This window comes from Abramis brama (genome assembly GCF_963993115.1).
Source record: "Abramis brama genome assembly, chromosome: 20".
Taxonomy (NCBI): Eukaryota; Metazoa; Chordata; class Actinopteri; order Cypriniformes; family Leuciscidae; genus Abramis; species Abramis brama.
In genome coordinates this window covers 682,197-707,449 of record NC_139982.1, presented here as the reverse complement: position 1 = coordinate 707,449, position 25,253 = coordinate 682,197, and the positions used below count along the sequence as shown (strand labels likewise).

At 44.7% G+C, this 25,253-nt stretch overlaps 1 protein-coding gene across 14 annotated transcripts in view; it reads left to right on the top strand.

Annotated features, from left to right (window-relative positions):
• insc (INSC spindle orientation adaptor protein) overlaps positions 1 to 25,253 on the top strand; it is a 96,382-nt gene that overhangs the window by 50,358 nt on the left and 20,771 nt on the right. For all 14 annotated transcript variants that reach the window (XM_084094914.1, XM_084094912.1, XM_084094921.1 and 11 more), the window contains 3 exons: positions 3,976 to 4,101; positions 5,944 to 6,115; positions 23,962 to 24,140. In XM_084094914.1, the coding sequence (XP_083951040.1) occupies positions 3,976 to 4,101; positions 5,944 to 6,115; positions 23,962 to 24,140 (477 nt within the window). The remainder of the gene's footprint in view (positions 1 to 3,975; positions 4,102 to 5,943; positions 6,116 to 23,961; positions 24,141 to 25,253) is intronic.

Below are 25,253 nucleotides of genomic sequence, written 5' to 3'. Positions count from 1 at the left end.
CACACACACACACACACACACTAACTAACACACTCACTAACACACACACACACACACACACACACTAACACACACACACACACACACACTAACTAACACACTCACTAACACACACACACACACACACACACACTCTCAAACACACACACACACACTCGGATCACCAGCCTGTGTACATGACCTAGACCACTACACTCACTCACACACACACACACACACAAACACACACTCGGATCGCCAACCTGTGTACATGACCTAGACCAAACACTAGCACAATAAGCTGGCATCTGTACCCAAGGTTTTCAATGGTCGATATCAATGACTGATATTTTAGAGTCTTAGAGCAGTAAGAGTCCTCCATAAACAAGTCGAATGCACATGACACCCCAAATAGTGAAACTGTTTTACCATTCTGAGAGATGTTAACAATATCGGGTGTATTAGCAATGCCTAAAAAAGTGTTTGCAGGTGAGTTAAACCATTCAGATTGTACAGTAGTGTGTTTAAAGATCTGCTCATCACCCACACAGGGAACCTGAGCAGCAATGAGGTCCACAAGTCTGTCATGTCTGGCAATATATACTGTATATATATGTAGTCCTTTAAGTGATGAACAACTGTTGATGATGTGGGCTAGTGACTCCAGGTGTTGAGGGGGGGCATACAGCATGCAGAGGGGCGAATGGGTGGAGGGAAACCACACTGATCAGCTGTATTTTGTAGGAAGAACCTGCAGACGTGCTTTTACGCAGAAGGTGAGGATCTCCTCACTGATGGTGGCACTGCTGTAGATGACGGTGGCACTGCTGTAGATGATGGTGGCACTGCTGTAGATGACGGTGGCACTGCTGTAGATGACGGTGGCACTGCTGTAGATGATGGTGGCACTGCTGTAGATGACGGTGGCACTGCTGTAGATGATGGTGGCACTGCTGTAGATGACGGTGGCACTGCTGTAGATGACGGTGGCACTGCTGTAGATGATGGTGGCATTGCTGTAGATGATGGTGGCACTGCTGTAGATGATGGTGGCACTGCTGTAGATGGTGGTGGCACTGCTGTAGATGATGGTGGCACTGCTGTAGATGATGGTGGCACTGCTGTAGATGGTGTGTGACACAGAGTGGTCCGCGCAGGGCAGTTTGGCCAACTTTCCCTGGAGTTTCAGACTGGACCAGTGCTCCATATTTTGGGCTCTTTGAATAGACAAGAGAGTCTGCCTTGATGTTCTAGGCTGGAGCAGGAGAACAGTGTTGTTATGGTGCAGTCTGGCTTCCATGATGACAGATGGGTCCTCTACGACTGCATCAGAGACCTCTAGTCTAGTACTCTAGGTCAGTGCCTGTCCTGCAGCATAGGACGCTATGCTGGAAGCTTCTGATGCAGGAGGCTGTCTTCCCCACCGCATGCGTGCAGCACCTTCCATCTTTTAAAATCCAGCAATAAGGATGCTCTGGCCCTTTGCCTCACGCTGGCATCGTCACAGTTCAGCATGTTGGTAAGGTGGTATAGTTGTAGGTCTCATGTCTAGTGGCTGGTCTAAGATGATAAAGGAGGGGGGTTGGTCGCTCCTCCTCTCACAGAAAACTGCACATTTCCTGTGCTTTACTTGTAGGCCAGACCATGTCAGGAATCTGTCAGTGCATGACAACGTCGCACACACACACACACACACACACAAAACAAAACAAATTGAAAACAGGTTCTATAGAAACTGTCTATAGAATCAGTATCTATAGAAATCTATAGATGTACCAAATTATTAATTGATTAACCTTTAATATCCTTTGGATTAAATAATAGACTCATATTAAATTGAACAAGTAGTCTGAGTTTGATGGTAATGGCTTTAAGAAAGGCAGTTACTGTGAATTAAACGTTTATATAGATGAAACAGATATTTTGTGTAGTGAAAAGGATACTCTGTGATTTTGTGTGTTGTACCAACTCAGTTGAAAACGTCTCGGGTTACGACTGTATCCCTTGTTCCCTGAGAAGGGAACGAGACACTGCATCGATGACGACACTTTGGGAAACGCCCCCCAGGACAGTGCCTCTGAAGCATGAATGAATCTAAGCCAATCGTGATTGGTGTTGCGTCATGACGTAACGTGAGACGGCATACACAGAAGCTACAAAGGCCAGCAACAAGTCTGACTTCAGCAATGAAGAAGACCTCTGGACATAAATCTTGAAAGCTCTGACAGAGCAGAGCAAATTTAGTCTCTTCTCATCCGCCATCATGTGAGGTGGAAGATGAAAAGCCTGCTGAACCGTAGGCCGTGCCACATTAGATGGCACTTTAGGCACATAGCCTGGCCTGGGATGCAAGATAGCCTTGATGTCGCCTAGAGCAAACTCCAGGCACTCAGGTGATATAGAGAGCACCTGAAGATCTCCTACTCTCCTCAGAGAAGTAATGGCTAATAGAAAAGCTACCTTGAGGGAAGGTTCTTGGCCTCAGCCGACTCCAGAGGTTCGAAGGGGGCCTCAAGCAGCCCTTCAAAAACCACTGCCAGGTCCCATGTGGGAACTCTGGTACGAGCCGCAGGTCTCATCCTCCAAGCCCCACGGAGGAACCGTACGGCCAGCTGATGTCTCCCCAGAAGCCCATCACCCAGAGGAGTGTGGAAAGCTGCTATGGCAGCCACGTACACCTTGAGTGTAGACGGGGTAAGACCAGCAGAGAAGCGATCTTGGAGGAGCTCCAGCACTGAAGCCACCGGGCAGTAAACTGGGTCCACCTCACGCTCTCTACACCAAACAGTGAAAACATTCCATTGTAGGCTTTACAGTTTCCTTCTGGAGGGAGATCTAGAGCTGAGTATGATCTCTACTACTCCTGCTGACAGCCCCCCTCAGGGGCCAGACCCACAGTTTCCACAGCACCGGGGTCTTTAGGGATGAAGCAGCGTTGGGGGAAAGATAACTCGCCAACGGCTCCTCCACCCGAGGCATCATCCCATAACCATTATCTCTCGCCCCCACGATGTTACTGTAGTCAAGGACTGGGGGTTTGGACAGACGAGAAGTGTGTGGCACTATGGCAAAGAATGGTAGGCCCCGGTGATGAGGTTGTTCTCTGTGCTGCAGGAAGCGCAAACAAAAAGCAAGTTGGACATGTGCCTTTCACGTGGCCAACTGATGTTCAAACGGGTCACGGCACGAGAGACAATCTCGACCAGCTCCTCATATGCGGTGACATGGAGGGGCGATTCGTCTCCAAAATCCCCGCCTTCGATGCTGAGCACATTCACTTCCTCAGAAGCAGACAGCTCAAGCATCGGTTCTCCACTCGTGAGGAAGAAGCCGCTGGGCACGAGGAGGGAGAACATCAGAGCTGGCAGAGGATTCCTGAGAAAGTGCCTCAGCAGTCTCAGGCTCGCGTCAGATCCCTCTGCGAACCCCATGATGTGAGCCGCTGCGCTGCCTCAGGGACACGGACCCGCACCACGGGGAGCGCGAGCCTGGGCATCGTAACTGAAGATGGCCAGGTGGGAGCGCATCACTCGCTCCTAAACAATGCACACACAATTGGTGTGTGTCCCCACCCATGATGTAACGAGGGCAGGGATGCACACACCGCTATTCTTGACTCGCCATATTTTCGTTCTGATATATACAGTATATATATAGTGCTTCAACAGTGGACAGACAACACCAAATTAGACAATACATAACAGAGAGCGCTTGCTGAAGAACAGAAAGCTAACTCTGTTGTGTGCCGGCGTCCCTTTGTAGCTTCCGTGTATGCCGTCACACGTTACGTCATGATGCAACACCAATCACGATTGGCTTAGATTCATTCATGCTTCAGAGGCGCTGCGCTGGGGGACGTTCACCAAAGTGTCATCATCGACGCAGTGTGAGTTAGGGTTAGGGTTAGCCTAATCCTAACCCTAACCCTCGAAAGGGAACAGAGCTCTTCTGCTGCTCAGTGCTGCTGTCAGTAAAGAGTGCTGCTGTGCTCCACAGGAGGGCGCTGTGGTGGCACTGCTGAAGATCTGCCGGCAGGACTGCTTCAGCTCTCTGTACGCACACGCGCTCAGGACCCTCGCCTCCATCTGCTGTGTGGAGGACGGCATCAGCCAGCTGGAAGAGGTATCGTTTCCAAGCATGCACAGCACAGGAAACCACCCAGATGTGTTTGCAGACTCTCAGTCAGCTGAAAACACACTGGATGAGAGTGTAAGCCTGTACTAAAATAACTGAAATATAAATTTAATTAATAACTATGTGGACATATTTATATAAAAGACAAATAAAAGAAAAAAAAACTTTAATTAAAATTAAAATGGGAAATCAATAATACTAAAATAACAGCTCAAAAGTTAACTGTATCTGACTGATGTTATGAATATAACTGACACTAGTAATGACTGCTAATGTTTCAAAGATGTTTGAGTCGTTTTTATGCCACCAAACACCCAAAAATAATACTATATATATATATATATATATATATACAGTGCAATGCATAAGTTAATACACCCATGCTAAAGTTGACTAAAAAGAGGAATAAAAAATCATATTTTGGAAATTGAACTTAATGCCTTAATTTAAAAAATTAGGAAAAATCCAACCTTTTAGGACACCAATTTTCTTTGTGAATGAATAATGTATCGTAAATAAATAAATGTTCTTCCTTAAAATACATGGTGCATAAGTGTGTACACCCCTATGTTAAATTCCCATAGAGGCAGGCAGATTTTTATTTTTAAGTATTTTTTTTTTAATTAATTTTTAGGATACTATGCATCCTGATAAAGTTCCCTTGGCCTTTGGAATTAAAATAGCCCCACATCATCACATAGCCTTCACCATACCTAGAGATTGGCATGGGGTACTTTCCATAAGATCATCTCTCAATGCAAATCAAACTAGCTTTTAGGCTAACTGAAATAAAACCATGCCAATCTCTAGGTATGGTGAAGGCTATGTGATGATGTGGGGCTATTTTAATTCCAAAGGCCAAGGGAACTTTATCAGGATGCATAGTATCCTAAAAATTAATTTAAAAAAAAATACTTAAAAATAAAAATCTGCCTGCCTCTATGGGAATTTAACATAGGGGTGTACACACTTATGCACCATGTATTTTAAGGAAGAACATTTATTTATTTACGATACATTATTCATTCACAAAGAAAATTGGTGTCCTAAAAGGTTGGATTTTTCCTAATTTTTTAAATTAAGGCATTAAGTTCAATTTCCAAAATATGATTTTTTATTCCTCTTTTTAGTCAACTTTAGCATGGGTGTATTAACTTATGCATTGCACTGTATATATATATGTAGTGTATATATATAGTGTTTTAAGCGCATAGGAAGATATTTTTTCTATGCTATAATTGTCTGTATCTTTAAAAAGAAAGTTATTTTGTGATCAGGTAGAGGATTGAACTGTATCTGATATGGTGTGTTATTCTCCCTGCTCTCTGTTTGAGTCATGTGTTTCTCAGATTGTGTAACAGCGCCACCGTGTGGTGATGGATTATATAACAGAACTGCATTCTGAAACTGAAGTCTCAGCTCAGAAACACCACGAGTTTCATTCAGTTTGATCTCCTCATTGATCAAAATAATAAATGCTCTCATATACTCCATAAATATCTGTACTCTGTACAGTTTATAAGACTTGACATTGTGCTATTATATGTTTCATATACTTCTCATGTACTGCCTTAAATGCTTTCCTATTCTCTGTTCTCTATTTTAATCACGAATGACTGAATAACCTTATGAAAACAGTGAATGTGATGACTGTGATAACTATTGGTTTGTTTTCCTCTCTGGTCTGTCCCGTCGCTGCCATGATGTTTATCAGATTGGTCATGTAGAGCCTGAGAATGTTTTTGCTGACACAGTTTCTGTTGAGCTGTGTCAGATGTGTGGTAGACTTGTGTTAAGGTCAGCTGTGGTGTGTGTGTGTGTGTGCATCAGGTGGACGGGATCCTGTGTCTGGCAGAGATCCTGACGGACGGCGCGTGTGCGGAGGCGACGCGAGCGGAGGCGGCGGCGGTCATGGCTCAGATCACCTCTCCTCATCACAGCTCCACACAACACCTCGCCAGCTTCCTGGAGAGCATGCAGGACATCGTCACAGCCCTCATCAGTGAGTGCACCATATCACACATATCATCAGCCCTCATCAGTGAGTGCACCATATCACACATATCATCAGCCCTCATCAGTGAGTGCACCATATCACCAGCCCTCATCAGTGAGTGCACCATATCACACATATCATCAGCCCTCATCAGTGAGTGCAGAGCCGGCCCTAGACCTTTGGGGGCCCTATGCAAAATTTGGTTGGAGGCCCCTTTGATCATTTTAAGACCTAAAGAAAAGCAATGACTACATAATAACTATACGGTACATATTATTATTATATCTACTATGTTTGATGTCTAAAAAAAAAAAAAATATATGATACCACTGACTGAGCTGAGTGGCAGTGCAAGACTGAACACACACTGAGGAACTTGCTGAATAAAAAGACTGATAAAGTGATTTTCACTGACCAAATATAATTTATTTGACAACAGAGTTTAAGAGTCACAAACTACAGCATATATATATAATTTAAATTAAATAGAGCAAATAGAATAACATTTAAATAAAATATTATATAATATAATAAATAGAACATTCAAATGTTTGAATTTTTCAAATAAACAAAACAATAACATCTAAAACACCACAAACAAGATCAATAGTAACAATAATAATAATAAAAACAATAATAAGAATAAGGTAACATTTCAATAGAACTATTCAAATCCAAACTTATTTAGTACTTATGTATTTGTGTGTGTCTCCTTGGGAAAAAGTAAGTCTATTTCTAGGTTAAAATAAAACACAGAACTTACCAACATTGTTAGCTTCTTGAGTGACATGACTGTGTTGTGAACTAGGAATATATGTGGTTGATGGAGCTGCAATGACATAAAGAAAATAATTATATATAAAGGTAGAATTAATTTTTAAAATGCAGAAGGTTATCATTTTACAACCCCTTTATACTCCCCAACAGCTGGTGCTTTGTTTACTGGTAGCATGTAACTTAACGTTACTTTAAAAGTGCTCCTGGACATAAGGAATAAATTGTTAACGTTAGCCCTTTAGTGTAGAAGCCAAACTGGGTTTATATTGCTGTTAAATGCTTTAACACCACATCGAATGATATAGGCATGATACTAAACCAATTTCATGCAGCAGCATGTTATTAGCATGTAAACACTGTAGCATAATTAAAGTTAATACAAGCACGATTTTGGCTAATATTAATATGAAGCAATTCCTAACGACTTTTGTTAGTGCAGATAGGTTAACGTTATCCATACAGGTATCGGAAAATTAGGCTTACATACCTTTATCTTCTTGTTTCTTCTCTTCTTCCAGTCTCTTCTTTTTACGTTTTTCATGGCCAGAAAGATGTTTTCTTTTCTTGTCAGACATCGTCGACGTCGGAGTCACTGTCTGACTGACCGACCAAGTGACAACGAGTGACATCATAGGGTCATTCAGGGTCGCGGGAAAATTGCCAATCGCCATAATAAATAAATAAATAACAACTATGCTTATGATGCCAGATAAAGAGTGCTGTAGGCCCATTTCTTTTTATTTATTTATTGTATGTTACTTTTGATGTGTGATTTTTTTCACCCACTAGCTAGCAGTGACTCTAGGGGGCCCTCTGCTGGTCACGGGGCCCTTTGCAATTGCAAAGGTCGCTTAGTGGCTGGGCCGGCTCTGAGTGAGTGCACCATATCACACATATCATCAGCCCTCATCAGTGCCGCTTTACACCCTATCGAATATATCACATAAAGATATGCACGTTTAAAAAACAATCAAATCAGAACTCTTAGTGCTTCCACTCGTGTGATGAGAGATGACACGTCAAGGTGTGATCCTGGCTCCAGTGGCCTAATCCATGCACTGGAAATGTAAAAAATTTCACAAAGCGTTTTGTGATTGTTTTGAATGAAATATTGCACTGTTTAAATAAGTGTTTTGGCACACTAGGCCGTGTGGCGCTACTCGTTGTTCTAAAATCGGTTCAACGAAAGTGCATTTACTTGGATTTTTTTTTTCTGATAACAGCGGAATGAACTTAAAATACTCTGCAGTTTTTGGTCGTACAGATAAGAGAACGACATCCTTCAAAACTGTAAAAGGTCTACTTTTATTTATGTATAGTCAAAATAACAACAAAACATTGTTTTTGCTTCTGTAAAATAAAGAAAACAAACAGAATGCGCTTTCTGCTGCCTTGGTCTCCCTGAACTGCGCGCGGCGTCACTAATGAACCGAAACTCTTTCACTGTAAAAAAAATTAAATAAAACCGAAAAATGTACTGGTAATTTTCTGCCAGGACATTATCCAGTAATTTTACAGAAATGTCCTTTAATCTTAAAACACAACACAATGCAATGCATAATTCAGAATACAGGTAAAACACCTGTAAAAAAGAAACCAATACGGAATATGTATATATTTATACAGTGTATATATATATTATTTATATTTTACATTGTGGGCTACTTGCCTCAGTCACAATAAGAAATATGTCTATAGAAAGTTTAAAATGTAAACAAATATTCTCTGATTTTATACTCCGTATGAAACCAACGAAAGTACAGAGGTAATCTGCTCAAACGTGGATGTTAATAATGTGTATGAACGCTTCCCTATGAGGAAAGGACAAGAGTCAAAATCTCCCTCTGAATGTGAATCGCTCTGAATAAAATGGATTAAAAAAAGTTCTTTGTCAATTTTCTGATATTGTTTTTATTACAGTTCATAATTATTCTATAAATGTTACTTTAGTTTAACAGCTGCACGAAATACCCACTGGCTTCATGATTTATTTTCATGAATAAAAATAAAAAAACGTTTTCAATATAGAGGGATTAATGTTTTGGCTGATGTTTGGGGGGGACAATGGTTTACGCATGTTTAATGATCTACGTGCAGAATATAATTTACCAGGCACTACATTTTTCTTTTATCTGCGCCTGAGATCTGCCACGTGCGCATATGGGGTTCCTCGGGGCTCTAGTATTCCCTGTCTTACTCTGCATAAGTTGCTCACTTCATATGGAAATACAAGGGGGATGGTTTCGTCATTGGACCTGTTGTTTTTGGAGGCTTCTTATAAAAGATTACCTGTAGTAGACATTTGGCACAGGTACATTTTTGGGACTGATTCAGAGGACAGTATTGACATATGTTGGGACTCAGTATGGGCTAACCTCAAACATGTTCTAATCATCAACTGATTAATTTCAAGATGATTCATAGGATGTATCTCACTCCCAGGAAGGGTCATTTAATGAAGCTTTCCAGTTTCCACCTCTCCTAAATGTGACTTGTGCTCTAGTGGGTGCATAGGGACATATATGCACATGTTTTGGGATTGCCCTGAAGTCAGTGAGTTTTGGAGACAGGTTTCCATGACACTGAAGGACATTTTGGAGCTGGAGAGACTCTTGCTTCTAAGTGATGACTCCTCTTATACTCTCTCTCTGACTCAGAATTTATTTTTTATTTTTTGTGGACTTACTGCTGCTAAGAAAATGCTTGCCTTGCGCTGGAAACCTCCACACTCTCTAGTGTGGATTACATGGAGCTTCTCAGAGGACTGTTTCAGCATGATTAGATGCCATTTCAAAAATTAAGGAGCGTCTTTAAGATCTTTATCTCATGTTCTTATTTTCATGTATTGGATTTGGATTTTGATCTGCACTGTTCTTAGACTATGTATGCTCTGAATGTACCTTTGGGAGATGGGGGTGGGGGGATATGGTCGCCTTGGGAATGTGGGAGGGAAAAAAAGTGTCAGAATGATGTTTATTTTTACTTTTTGTTTCTGTACAATAACATTCTGTAACTCAATAAAAATTTGATCACAAAAAGTTATTAACTTAGCTAACACTTTTTGCACGACAGCAGTGTTTGGTGCTCGAGAGCACTGGTGTTCTGACCCCTGGTGTTACTCTAGAGTCAGTCTATCAACTGAGGCAGGGGCGGGGGGGCGGGGGGGCGGTGCTTCTGGAGTGTTGTTTCTAATGGCTGGCGGTCTGTTTCGCTGTAGATTTTCTTTCTGTAGATGTGGCCGTTAAGCACATGCAAACACTACTGTGAGAAGCTCCTCTTCAGTCTGAGCTCAGTCTGTGTCAGGGCGCGTGAGGCGTCTGCGAGAGGAGTGTTAGCCAGTGGCGGTGGGCTTGTGATGCGCTCGTTCAGCTTGTTGAATGGGTCTTTTTTAAGCCAGCACTGTTCGACGTCTCGCTGGGTCAGCTCTCGTAAGGTGCTGAGAGGTTGCTGAAACTCAGACTGAAGTTTCCAAGATAGTTAACCATCCCAAGAAAGCTTTAATCTTTGAAGGGTCTGGTTTCAAGTCCTTCACTCGTGAACACATGTTCTACATATCATACATGCCAAAACTTACATTTGAGAGGGTTCAGTCTGAGGTTAACCTCACACGCATGATCCAGCACTTCCTTGAGATTTTAGTGGCGTTCTTCCACTATGATAGCACATGGATAGCCTGCGATTATTTGCTCCATGGCTCTTTGAAACACTTCACTGGCTGTGCTGGTTCCAGAATCTGAATCTCATGCATATCCTTATCTCCTGAATTCTTCTTGTGGGTCGCCACCATCGATGAGACCCATTCAGTGGGCTCTGGGACCGGGGTACGAACACCCATATTACCCACTGGTTCTGCTTCGACCCTGTCCTGCATGGCTACTGGGAGTTTGAGCCCAGGTTTCACTGCTGGGTCCAGTTTCATTGAATATGTTACTGGAAGCTTACCTCATCCCTGAAAAGGTCTATGAATGAATGAATTTAGCTTGTGAAACTCGAAGCTTCGTCGTGGTGAATTTCTTTGTTGAACGAGACGAGCTTCAGTTGTAAACAGTCCGGTAGACCCATTGATCCCTCTTTATTTCTCATTTTCATGAACAAAGCTTCAGAAATAACATTTGGCCCCTGTATCTACTTTAAGATCAGCTGAAGGTCCATTGATGTGCGCTGTGCAGATTAGCTCTGTCTTTTGTAGAGTTCTTGTCTCCACTGTTTGTACTGCAGTCTTTTCAGTCCAGATAGTAGGATCCATCTGTGCTATCTGTGGACTTTTCTTTCGTTTTGAGCTGGTCTACTGTTTTTCTCTGTCTATTCAACATGTGCTTTGTTGTAGTCTAACAGCACTTCGTAAAATGGTTCCATTTATTACATTTATGGCACTGCCGACCATAAGCTAAGCATTTTTCCTTTCTGTCTTCATGCTTACCTCCACTACTGCTATAATTTACTATGATCTCAGAGGCTGTGCGATCAGAGTTGGATCTTTGTGGATGGGTTGAAGGTCCAAATGTGAGTTTCAGTGCAGCTTCAAAGTCTCGACACGATCCCAGCCGAGGAATAAGAGTCTTATCCCACAAATGCTGGTCTTGCACTAGCTGTGATGCGCCACACATTACGTAATCACATTGAAAGGTCACAGAAAATGTAGGGAAGGACGAAAAACTCCATTCAACATGTCTAAAGGGCTATTAGTTGCGACTTTTCATCTCACAATTTTGAGGGGAGAAATGTATCTAAACAGGAAAAATATCAGAATTGTGAGAGAAAAACAAATTAGGAGATATAAATGTGTAATTGCAAGAAATAAATAACAAATTAGGAGATATAAATGTGTAATTGCAAGAAATAAAGTCACTATTGTGAGATATTCTAATATTTCTATTTTGCCATATATTTATCATATTTTCATATGATATATTTATTGAAACTGCTTACTCTCAGGACACAGGCATTTATTGTCCTCAGCGTGGCCGCAGAAGCCTTCGAGCGTGAGTGCGCGCTCCAGACGTGTATATGGGAGAAGGAGAGGACAGACGGATCAGTGCAGAGTCAGAACAGGGAATGTTTAAAGCGGAAAATCTGTGAGTTATATAACCCACACACAAATATAACAATGGAACGGTCCAAGTTTAACCTGGCGAAATCATAGAAGCATATGTGAGTGATCTAACAGACAAACTGAAAAGAGACCAACTTGTTTCATGTGTGACTAATGATGGCATGAGAAAAATTCTACTGAGAGACAGAGAGTTAACACTAGCTAAAGAAAAATAATTGTGTCAGATTCACCAGCTGACGGAGTCTTTGCAGCGCCTAAAACAACACTAATGTGGACAGTGTGACACAAGGACGTAGGAGTAGGAGCTGTTCACTTCAGAATTAAAATTATTTAATAATAATTTATATAATTTACTCTCCCCGCGTCATCCAAGATGTTCATGTCTTTCTTTCTCCAGTCCCCCCAAAAAAAGGAGGAAAACATGTTTTTGAGGAAAACATTCCAGGATTTTCTCCATATAGTGACTTCAACGGGATCCAACGGGTTGAAGGTCCAGATGTGAGTTTCAGTGCAGTTTCAAAGTCTCGACACGATCCAGCCGAGGAATAAGAGTCTTATCTAGACAAACCAGCGGATATTTTAGAACAAAAATAAACATTTATATACTTTTAACCACAAATGCTGGTCGTGCTCTAGCTGTGATGAACAATCACGTTGAAGTACAGACCTAGTGTTTACAAAGTGAACGGGCAAAGACTAAGTCAAATGCCCTTTATGAAAATAAAATAAAATAAATTTAAGTAAAACAATATGTCGGATGATTTTGAAGCTCTTCTACCTGTGAATTGTCTTCAAGTATTCATCAGGATCCTGCCACTTCTGTGTGTTTTCTATATGATTTTAAGCAGTTTTGTTAGTTCCACTAAACTCTTCCTAGCTTTCTGGTCTGATTTCCACCTCTTCATATTCCCTTTTTCTGTTTAGTTTCATTTGCATTCATTAGTTCCAGTTCTGCTGTCTGGATTTTCTTTCTTTGTTTTCATCTTTTTGGATCCTATTTGTCCTGTAGCCACAGTTCCCCAGTTGTTCTAGTTCTTTAAAGTGATGCATTTGTGTCATAACTGTATCTGTAACTCAAATTGTGGTCATCTAGTGGTCAAAACGATGAATAGCAACTGCTGTCTGCAACAGATTCTTCAGGAACATCTATAAAATCATCTGTTCCTGGAGGCAAACCCTGACCCTCACAGTCGAGGTCTTGGCGTCTCCGCTGATGAACTGAATCATGTGTGTTTGGATGGGAAGAATTCATAACTGTGTAGTGAACAGGAACAGGGTCGGGATACACTGAATAAGTGTAGCTGCACCGCCCTCAGAGGTACATTTACTTGAGTACTTTGAGTTAAATTTGATATTTAGAAGGAAAAATAGTGATTAATACCTTGATTCTAATCACTCATTAGATATACATTGAAGCAGCAGTTTATTCCAGAATCCACCCCCGTTTTAGACCAGTGTGGGGTCCAATACCACCACATCTCATCTTTCCATAAAGGCTGCTTCATGCACCCATGCTCCCCTGTTAGGTTATCATTTTGATAAAACAGACAATATCTTTTTCCTTCAAGGAGTTATAATGAACAAAATATCCCACATAGCACATTGTACATTATTGATCTCCAGAACCTTCGGACTTAACTGTCTTTTCATGTCTCACACAGCTGTTATTCATCTTGGCTAATTTGGCTTTATCATCAACTTAACTGATTACAAAACAAGTACATATGTATTCTCTGGAAGTAATAAAAATATAAAGCATAAAATAATTAAGACCCAAATTAATTAATCTAAGAAATTTAAGTCTCTACTGAAATCATCCTTCATTTTACAGTTTACAGACAAATAGCATGTACCATATTCATATTTTTTTTTTTTTTAAATAGAAATAAAAGAAAACAACTTCACATCATCATTTCAATCATTATTGTTCCACTAAAATATAGAATTGGTCCCAATTGTTACTTTTCCAGCACTTATCTTTACTGTTTTTCACAAACCAAAATATTATGTTACTCAGATCTCAACCCCTAAGACAGCCATATAGCTCACATCTCACATAAACACCATCAGCTCCACTCTCACACCCATCTCACATAAACACCATCAGCTCCACTCTCACACCCATCTCACCATCAGCTCCACTCACACCCATCTCACATAAACACCATCAGCTCCACTCACACCCATCTCACATAAACACCATCAGCTCCACTCTCACACCCATCTCACATAAACACCATCAGCTCCACGCTCACACCCATCTCACATAAACACCATCAGCTCCACTCTCACACCCATCTCACATAAACACCATCAGCTCCACTCTCACACCCATCTCACATAAACACCATCAGCTCCACTCTCACACCCATCTCACATAAACACCATCAGCTCCACTCACACCCATCTCACATAAACACCATCAGCTCCACTCTCACACCCATCTCACATAAACACCATCAGCTCCACGCTCACACCCATCTCACATAAACACCATCAGCTCCACTCTCACACCCATCTCACATAAACACCATCAGCTCCACTCTCACACCCATCTCACATAAACACCATCAGCTCCACTCTCAAACCCATCTCACATAAACACCATCAGCTCCACTCTCACACCCATCTCACATAAACACCATCAGCTCCACTCTCACACCCATCTCACCATCAGCTCCACTCACACCCATCTCACATAAACACCATCAGCTCCACTCACACCCATCTCACATAAACACCATCAGCTCCACTCTCACACCCATCTCACATAAACACCATCAGCTCCACTCTCACACCCATCTCACATAAACACCATCCGCTCCACTCTCATCACCCATCTCACATAAACACCATCAGCAACACTCTCACACCCATCTCACATAAACACCATCCGCTCCACTCTCACACCCATCTCACATAAAACACCATCCGCTCCACTCTCACACCCATCTCACATAAACACCATCAGCTCCACTCTCACACCCATCTCACATAAACACCATCCGCTCCACTCTCACACCCATCTCACATAAAACACCATCCGCTCCACTCTCACACCCATCTCACATAAACACCATCAGCTCCACTCTCACACCCATCTCACATAAACACCATCCGCTCCACTCTCACACCCATCTCACATAAACACCATCAGCTCCACTCACACCCATCTCACATAAACACCATCAGCTCCACTCTCATCACCCATCTCACATAAACACCATCAGCTCCACTCTCATCACCCATCTCACATAAACACCATCAGCTCCACTTTCACACCCATCTCACATAAACACCATCAGCTCCACTCTCATCACCCATCTCACATAAACACCATCAGCTCCACTCTCATCACCCATCTCACATAAACACCATCAGCTCCACTCTCACACCCATCTCACATAAACACCATCCGCTCCACTCTCATACCCATCTCACATAAACACCATCCGCTCCACTCTCACACCCATCTCACATAAACACCATCCGCTCCACTCTCATCACCCATCTCACATAAACACCATCAGCTCCACTCTCATCACCCATCTCACATAAACACCATCAGCTCCACTCTCACACCCATCTCACATAAACACCATCAGCTCATCTCACATAAACACCATCAGCTCCACTCTCATACCCATCTCACATAAACACCATCAGCTCCACTCTCACACCCATCTCACATAAACACCATCAGCTCCACTCTCACACCCATCTCGCATAAACACCATCAGCTCCACTCTCACACCCATCTCGCATAAACACCATCAGCTCCACTCACACCCATCTCACATAAACACCATCAGCTCCACTCACACCCATCTCACATAAACACCATCAGCTCCACTCTCATCACCCATCTCACATAAACACCATCAGCTCCACTTTCACACCCATCTCACATAAACACCATCAGCTCCACCCTCATCACCCATCTCACATAAACACCATCAGCTCCACTCTCATCACCCATCTCACATAAACACCATCAGCTCCACTCTCACACCCATCTCACATAAACACCATCCGCTCCACTCTCACACCCATCTCACATAAAACACCATCCGCTCCACTCTCACACCCATCTCACATAAACACCATCAGCTCCACTCTCATCACCCATCTCACATAAAACACCATCAGCTCCACTCTCATCACCCATCTCACATAAACACCATCCGCTCCACTCTCACACCCATCTCACATAAACACCATCCGCTCCACTCTCATCACCCATCTCACATAAACACCATCAGCTCCACTCTCACACCCATCTCACATAAACACCATCAGCTCCACTCTCACACCCATCTCACATAAACACCATCAGCTCCACTCTCACACCCATCTCACATAAACACCATCAGCTCCACTCTCATCACCCATCTCACATAAACACCATCAGCTCCACTCTCACACCCATCTCACATAAACACCATCAGCTCATCTCACATAAACACCATCAGCTCCACTCTCATACCCATCTCACATAAACACCATCAGCTCCACTCTCACACCCATCTCACATAAACACCATCAGCTCCACTCTCACACCCATCTCACATAAACACCATCAGCTCCACTCTCACACCCATCTTGCATAAACACCATCAGCTCCACTCACACCCATCTCACATAAACACCATCAGCTCCACTCACACCCATCTCACATAAACACCATCAGCTCCACTCTCATCACCCATCTCACATAAACACCATCAGCTCCACTTTCACACCCATCTCACATAAACACCATCAGCTCCACTCTCATCACCCATCTCACATAAACACCATCAGCTCCACTCTCACACCCATCTCACATAAACACCATCCGCTCCACTCTCACACCCATCTCACATAAAACACCATCCGCTCCACTCTCATCACCCATCTCACATAAACACCATCAGCTCCACTCTCACACCCATCTCACATAAACACCATCCGCTCCACTCTCACACCCATCTCACATAAAACACCATCAGCTCCACTCTCATCACCCATCTCACATAAACACCATCCGCTCCACTCTCATCACCCATCTCACATAAACACCATCCGCTCCACTCTCACACCCATCTCACATAAACACCATCCGCTCCACTCTCATCACCCATCTCACATAAACACCATCAGCTCCACTCTCACACCCATCTCACATAAACACCATCAGCTCCACTTTCATACCCATCTCACATAAACACCATCAGCTCCACTCTCATCACCCATCTCACATAAACACCATCAGCTCCACTCTCACACCCATCTCACATAAACACCATCAGCTCATCTCACATAAACACCATCAGCTCCACTCTCATACCCATCTCACATAAACACCATCAGCTCCACTCTCACACCCATCTCACATAAACACCATCAGCTCCACTCTCACACCCATCTCGCATAAACACCATCAGCTCCACTCACACCCATCTCACATAAACACCATCAGCTCCACTCACACCCATCTCACATAAACACCATCAGCTCCACTCTCACACCCATCTCACATAAACACCATCCGCTCCACTCTCATCACCCATCTCACATAAACACCATCAGCAACACTCTCACACCCATCTCACATAAACACCATCCGCTCCACTCTCACACCCATCTCACATAAAACACCATCCGCTCCACTCTCACACCCATCTCACATAAACACCATCAGCTCCACTCTCACACCCATCTCACATAAACACCATCCGCTCCACTCTCACACCCATCTCACATAAACACCATCAGCTCCACTCTCACACCCATCTCACATAAACACCATCAGCTCCACTCTCATCACCCATCTCACATAAACACCATCAGCTCCACTTTCACACCCATCTCACATAAACACCATCAGCTCCACTCTCATCACCCATCTCACATAAACACCATCAGCTCCACTCTCATCACCCATCTCACATAAACACCATCAGCTCCACTCTCACACCCATCTCACATAAACACCATCCGCTCCACTCTCACACCCATCTCACATAAAACACCATCCGCTCCACTCTCACACCCATCTCACATAAACACCATCCGCTCCACTCTCACACCCATCTCACATAAACACCATCCGCTCCACTCTCACACCCATCTCACATAAAACACCATCCGCTCCACTCTCATCACCCATCTCACATAAACACCATCCGCTCCACTCTCATCACCCATCTCACATAAACACCATCCGCTCCACTCTCACACCCATCTCACATAAACACCATCCGCTCCACTCTCATCACCCATCTCACATAAACACCATCAGCTCCACTCTCACACCCATCTCACATAAACACCATCAGCTCCACTCTCACACCCATCTCACATAAACACCATCAGCTCCACTCTCACACCCATCTCACATAAACACCATCAGCTCCACTCTCACACCCATCTCACATAAACACCATCAGCTCCACTTTCATACCCATCTCACATAAACACCATCAGCTCCACTCTCATCACCCATCTCACATAAACACCATCAGCTCCACTCTCACACCCATCTCACATAAACACCATCAGCTCATCTCACATAAACACCATCAGCTCCACTCTCATACCCATCTCACATAAACACCATCAGCTCCACTCTCACACCCATCTCACATAAACACCATCAGCTCCACTCTCACACCCATCTCGCATAAACACCATCAGCTCCACTCTCACACCCATCTCGCATAAACACCATCAGCTCCACTCACACCCATCTCACATAAACACCATCAGCTCCACTCACACCCATCTCACATAAACACCATCAGCTCCACTCTCATCACCCATCTCACATAAACACCATCAGCTCCACTTTCACACCCATCTCACATAAACACCATCAGCTCCACTCTCATCACCCATCTCACATAAACACCATCAGCTCCACTCTCATCACCCATCTCACATAAACACCATCAGCTCCACTCTCACACCCATCTCACATAAACACCATCCGCTCCACTCTCACACCCATCTCACATAAAACACCATCCGCTCCACTCTCACACCCATCTCACATAAACACCATCAGCTCCACTCTCACACCCATCTCACATAAACACCATCCGCTCCACTCTCACACCCATCTCACATAAACACCATCCGCTCCACTCTCACACCCATCTCACATAAAACACCATCAGCTCCACTCTCATCACCCATCTCACATAAACACCATCCGCTCCACTCTCATCACCCATCTCACATAAACACCATCCGCTCCACTCTCACACCCATCTCACATAAACACCATCCGCTCCACTCTCATCACCCATCTCACATAAACACCATCAGCTCCACTCTCACACCCATCTCACATAAACACCATCAGCTCCACTTTCATACCCATCTCACATAAACACCATCAGCTCCACTCTCATCACCCATCTCACATAAACACCATCCGCTCCACTCTCACACCCATCTCACATAAACACCATCAGCTCATCTCACATAAACACCATCAGCTCCACTCTCATACCCATCTCACATAAACACCATCAGCTCCACTCTCACACCCATCTCACATAAACACCATCAGCTCCACTCTCACACCCATCTCACATAAACACCATCAGCTCCACTCTCACACCCATCTCGCATAAACACCATCAGCTCCACTCACACCCATCTCACATAAACACCATCAGCTCCACTCACACCCATCTCACATAAACACCATCAGCTCCACTCTCACACCCATCTCACATAAACACCATCAGCTCCACTCTCACACCCATCTCACATAAACACCATCCGCTCCACTCTCACACCCATCTCACATAAACACCATCAGCTCCACTCTCACACCCATCTCACATAAACACCATCCGCTCCACTCTCACACCCATCTCACATAAACACCATCAGCTCCACTCTCACACCCATCTCACATAAACACCATCAGCTCCACTCTCACACCCATCTCACATAAACACCATCCGCTCCACTCTCACACCCATCTCACATAAACACCATCCGCTCCACTCTCACACCCATCTCACATAAACACCATCAGCTCCACTCTCACACCCATCTCACATAAACACCATCAGCTCCACTCTCAAACCCATCTCACATAAACACCATCAGCTCCACTCTCACACCCATCTCACATAAACACCATCAGCTCCACTCTCACACCCATCTCACATAAACACCATCCGCTCCACTCTCATACCCATCTCACATAAACACCATCCGCTCCACTCTCACACCCATCTCACATAAACACCATCAGCTCCACTCTCACACCCATCTCACATAAAACACCATCAGCTCCACTCTCCATCAGCTCCACTCTCACACCCATCTCACATAAACACCATCAGCTCCACTTTCACACCCATCTCACATAAACACCATCAGCTCATCTCACATAAACACCATCAGCTCCACTCTCATACCCATCTCACATAAACACCATCAGCTCCACTCTCACACCCATCTCACATAAACACCATCAGCTCCACTCTCATCACCCATCTCACATAAACACCATCAGCTCCACTCTCACACCCATCTCACATAAACACCATCAGCTCCACTCTCACACCCATCTCACATAAACACCATCAGCTCCACTCTCACACCCATCTCGCATAAACACCATCAGCTCCACTCTCATACCCATCTCACATAAACACCATCAGCTCCACTCTCACACCCATCTCACATCTCACCATCAGCTCCACTCTCATCACCCATCTCACATAAACACCATCAGCTCCACTCTCATACCCATCTCACATAAACACCATCAGCTCCACTCTCATCACCCATCTCACATAAACACCATCAGCTCCACTCTCACACCCATCTCACATAAACACCATCAGCTCCACTCTCATACCCATCTCACATAAACACCATCCGCTCCACTCTCACACCCATCTCACATAAACACCATCAGCTCCACTCTCATACCCATCTCACATAAACACCATCCGCTCCACTCTCACACCCATCTCACATAAACACCATCAGCTCCACTCTCATACCCATCTCACATAAACACCATCCGCTCCACTCTCAAACCCATCTCACATAAACACCATCAACTCCACTCTCACACCCATCTCACATAAACACCATCCGCTCCACTCTCACACCCATCTCACATAAACACCATCCGCTCCACTCTCACACCCATCTCACATAAACACCATCAGCTCCACTCTCAAACCCATCTCACATAAACACCATCAGCTCCACTCTCACACCCATCTCACATAAACACCATCAGCTCCACTCTCACACCCATCTCACATAAACACCATCCGCTCCACGCTCACACCCATCTCACATAAACACCATCAGCTCCAGCTCCACTGTCACACACATCTCACATCTCACCATCAGCTCCACTCTCATCACCCATCTCACATAAACACCATCAGCTCCACTCTCATACCCATCTCACATAAACACCATCAGCTCCACTCTCATACCCATCTCACATAAACACCATCCGCTCCACGCTCACACCCATCTCACATAAACACCATCAGCTCCACTCTCATACCCATCTCACATCTCACCATCAGCTCCACTCTCACACCCATCTCACATAAACACCATCAGCTCCACTCTCACACCCATCTCACATAAACACCATCAGCTCCACTCTAATACCATCTCACATCTCACCATCAGCTCCACTCTCACACCCATCTCACATAAACACCATCAGCTCCACTCTCATACCCATCTCACATAAACACCATCAGCTCCACTGTCACACCCATCTCACATAAACACCATCAGCTCCACTCTCATACCCATCTCACATCTCACCATCAGCTCCACTCTCACACCCATCTCACATAAACACCATCAGCTCCACTGTCATACACATCTCACATAAACACCATCCGCTCCACTCTCATACCCATCTCACATAAACACCATCCGCTCCACTCTCACACCCATCTCACATAAACACCATCCGCTCCACTCTCACACCCATCTCACATAAACACCATCAGCTCCACTCTCACACCCATCTCACATAAACACCATCCGCTCCACTCTCACACCCATCTCACATAAACACCATCCGCTCCACTCTCACACCCATCTCACATAAACACCATCAGCTCCACTCTCACACCCATCTCACATAAACACCATCAGCTCCACTCTCACACCCATCTCACATAAACACCTTCAGCTCCACTCTCACACCCATCTCACATAAACACCATCCGCTCCACTCTCATACCCATCTCACATAAACACCCTCAGCTCCACTCTCACACCCATCTCACATAAACACCATCCGCTCCACGCTCACACCCATCTCACATAAACACCATCAGCTCCACTCTCACACCCATCTCACATAAACACCATCAGCTCCACTCTCACACCCATCTCACATAAACACCATCAGCTCCACTCTCCATCAGCTCCACTCTCACACCCATCTCACATAAACACCATCAGCTCCACTCTCACACCCATCTCACATAAACACCATCAGCTCCACTCTTATACCTATAAACACCATCAGCTCCACTCTCATACCCATAAACACCATCAGCTCCACTCTCATCACCCATCTCACATAAACACCATCCGCTCCACGCTCACACCCATCTCACATAAACACCATCAGCTCCACTCTCACACCCATCTCACATAAACACCATCAGCTCCACTCTCCATCAGCTCCACTCTCACACCCATCTCACATAAACACCATCAGCTCCACTCTCACACCCATCTCACATAAACACCATCAGCTCCACTCTTATACCTATAAACACCATCAGCTCCACTCTCATACCAATAAACACCATCAGCTCCACTCTCATCACCCATCTCACATAAACACCATCCGCTCCACTCTCACACCCATCTCACATAAAACACCTCCCATCAGCAGATGCCCAGTGTCTGCGGTGACCCCCTGCCTTAGGTTGCCCTCTGTTTGGCCAAAGAGGATCTTACCCATCGTTGAGAAATCACCTTGTGCACACTGGTAACTGCTCTTTCCCATTACGAGATCTTGGACAGTTTTCTTCCACAGAATCAGGTGTTTTCTGGAGCTTAGTGAAGGCACATTCAAGATCCACCAGAGCCATTGGGTTTGCTTACTAGTGTTAACACAAGGAGACAGGTTAATAACAGCAATATTTAATCACTAAAATCCATTAAACATCTTCAAATCAGCAAAATCTCAGTGAATTTAGTTAGTACAACATCCATTCAGTGTACTGCTGCATCTGTAACTGGAGCCATCAGCCACCAGCTTAAGACATATTTGGCAGAAATGACATGCGTTTTCAAATAAACATCATTTTTTATATATTTTTGCTACTCATATTTGTTGGAGTCATTGTCCGTAATTTTACATCAACCTGTATTTATCCATTCACTTGGACATAGTGTTCCTTTTGGACGCTGATATCGACATGTAATCCTCCATGTGATCCAGTCTGGGACAAAAGATCCAAATGTCCCTCCTTTTTGAATATTGCACATTTAAACAATATAAACATCCAATGATGGTAAGGCCTTTCAAAACATTCTTTTGGGAAAAACAGTGACTGAAATCAGCGCCACTTGGTCAGATAGAATGAACAAATGCACACCTTCTGTACTTGGACAGTTTTACTTATTCAAACAGAATCAAATAACATTGGAAATAGAGATCCAAACAATGGCAAGTTATAGCTGATCCAGCAACAGCTGTAGGTGAGCGCTCTTATGAAATTTAATGAAACATGCTGTATTATTGGTAAAGAGCTACAATAATAACAATAAAATCTGGTTTTGTTTATCTAAAATGTGGTTTCAGTTTTTACTTTTTGATTTGTGTTTCAGAGTCAGCTGGATTAACATGGGGTTTAATACAACTTATTTCAGAATTTGTTTTTTATTGTTGAAATTAGTTTTCTGGAACCTGCGCTCTAGAAGAATGGCTTGGTTTTAAATGTCATTGGTTTCACTAATTGAGTTGTACTAGCCAGTAGTTGAAGCTCGTGTTGTGTGTGTGCAGGTCTGTGTGCGAGCGCGTCCTGCGGTGAAGTGTTTCTGTTGGCCTCGGCAGCGCTGGCCAACATCACGTTCTTCGACAGCATGGCCTGTGAGATCCTCCTGCAGCTCAACGCCGTTCCCATCCTTCTGCAGGCCTGCAGAGACCGCCAGCGCGTCGACACGCCATACTCCAAAGACCAGGTGCACACACACACACACACACACACACCTGCAGAGACCGCCAGCGCGTCGACACGCCGTACTCCAAAGACCAGGTGCGCACACACACACACACACCTGCAGAGACCGCCAGCGCGTCGACACGCCGTACTCCAAAGACCAGGTGCGCGCACACACACACACACACCTGCAGAGACCGCCAGCGCGTCGACACGCCGTACTCCAAAGACCAGGTGCGCACACACCTGCAGAGACCGCCAGCGCGTCGACACGCCATACTCCAAAGACCAGGTGCGCGCACACACACACACACACCTGCAGAGACCGCCAGCGCGTCGACACGCCGTACTCCAAAGACCAGGTGCACACACACACACACACACACACACAACTGCAGAGACCGCCAGCGCGTCGACACGTTGTACTCCAAAGACCAGGTGCGCGCACACACACCTGCAGAGACCGCCAGCGCTTCGACACGCCGTACTCCAAAGACCAGGTGCGCACACACACACACAAACACACCTGCAGAGACCGCCAGCGCGTCGACACGCCGTACTCCAAAGACCAGGTGCACACACACACACACACACACACACACACACACACCTGCAGAGACCGCCAGCGTGTCGACACGCCGTACTCCAAAGACCAGGTGCGCGCACACACACACACACACCTGCAGAGACCGCCAGCGCGTCGACACGCCGTACTCCAAAGACCAGGTGCGCGCACACACACACACACACCTGCAGAGACCGCCAGCGCGTCGACACGCCGTACTCCAAAGACCAGGTGCACACACACACACACACACACACACACCTGCAGAGACCGCCAGCGCGTCGACACGCCGTACTCCAAAGACCAGGTGCACACACACACACACACACACACACCTGCAGAGACCGCCAGCGCGTCGACACGCCATACTCCAAAGACCAGGTGCACACACACACACACACACACACCTGCAGAGACCGCCAGCGCGTCGACACGCCGTACTCCAAAGACCAGGTGCGCACACACACACACACACCTGCAGAGACCGCCAGCGCGTCGACACGCCGTACTCCAAAGACCAGGTGTGCACACACACACCTGCAGAGACCGCCAGCGCGTCGACACGCCGTA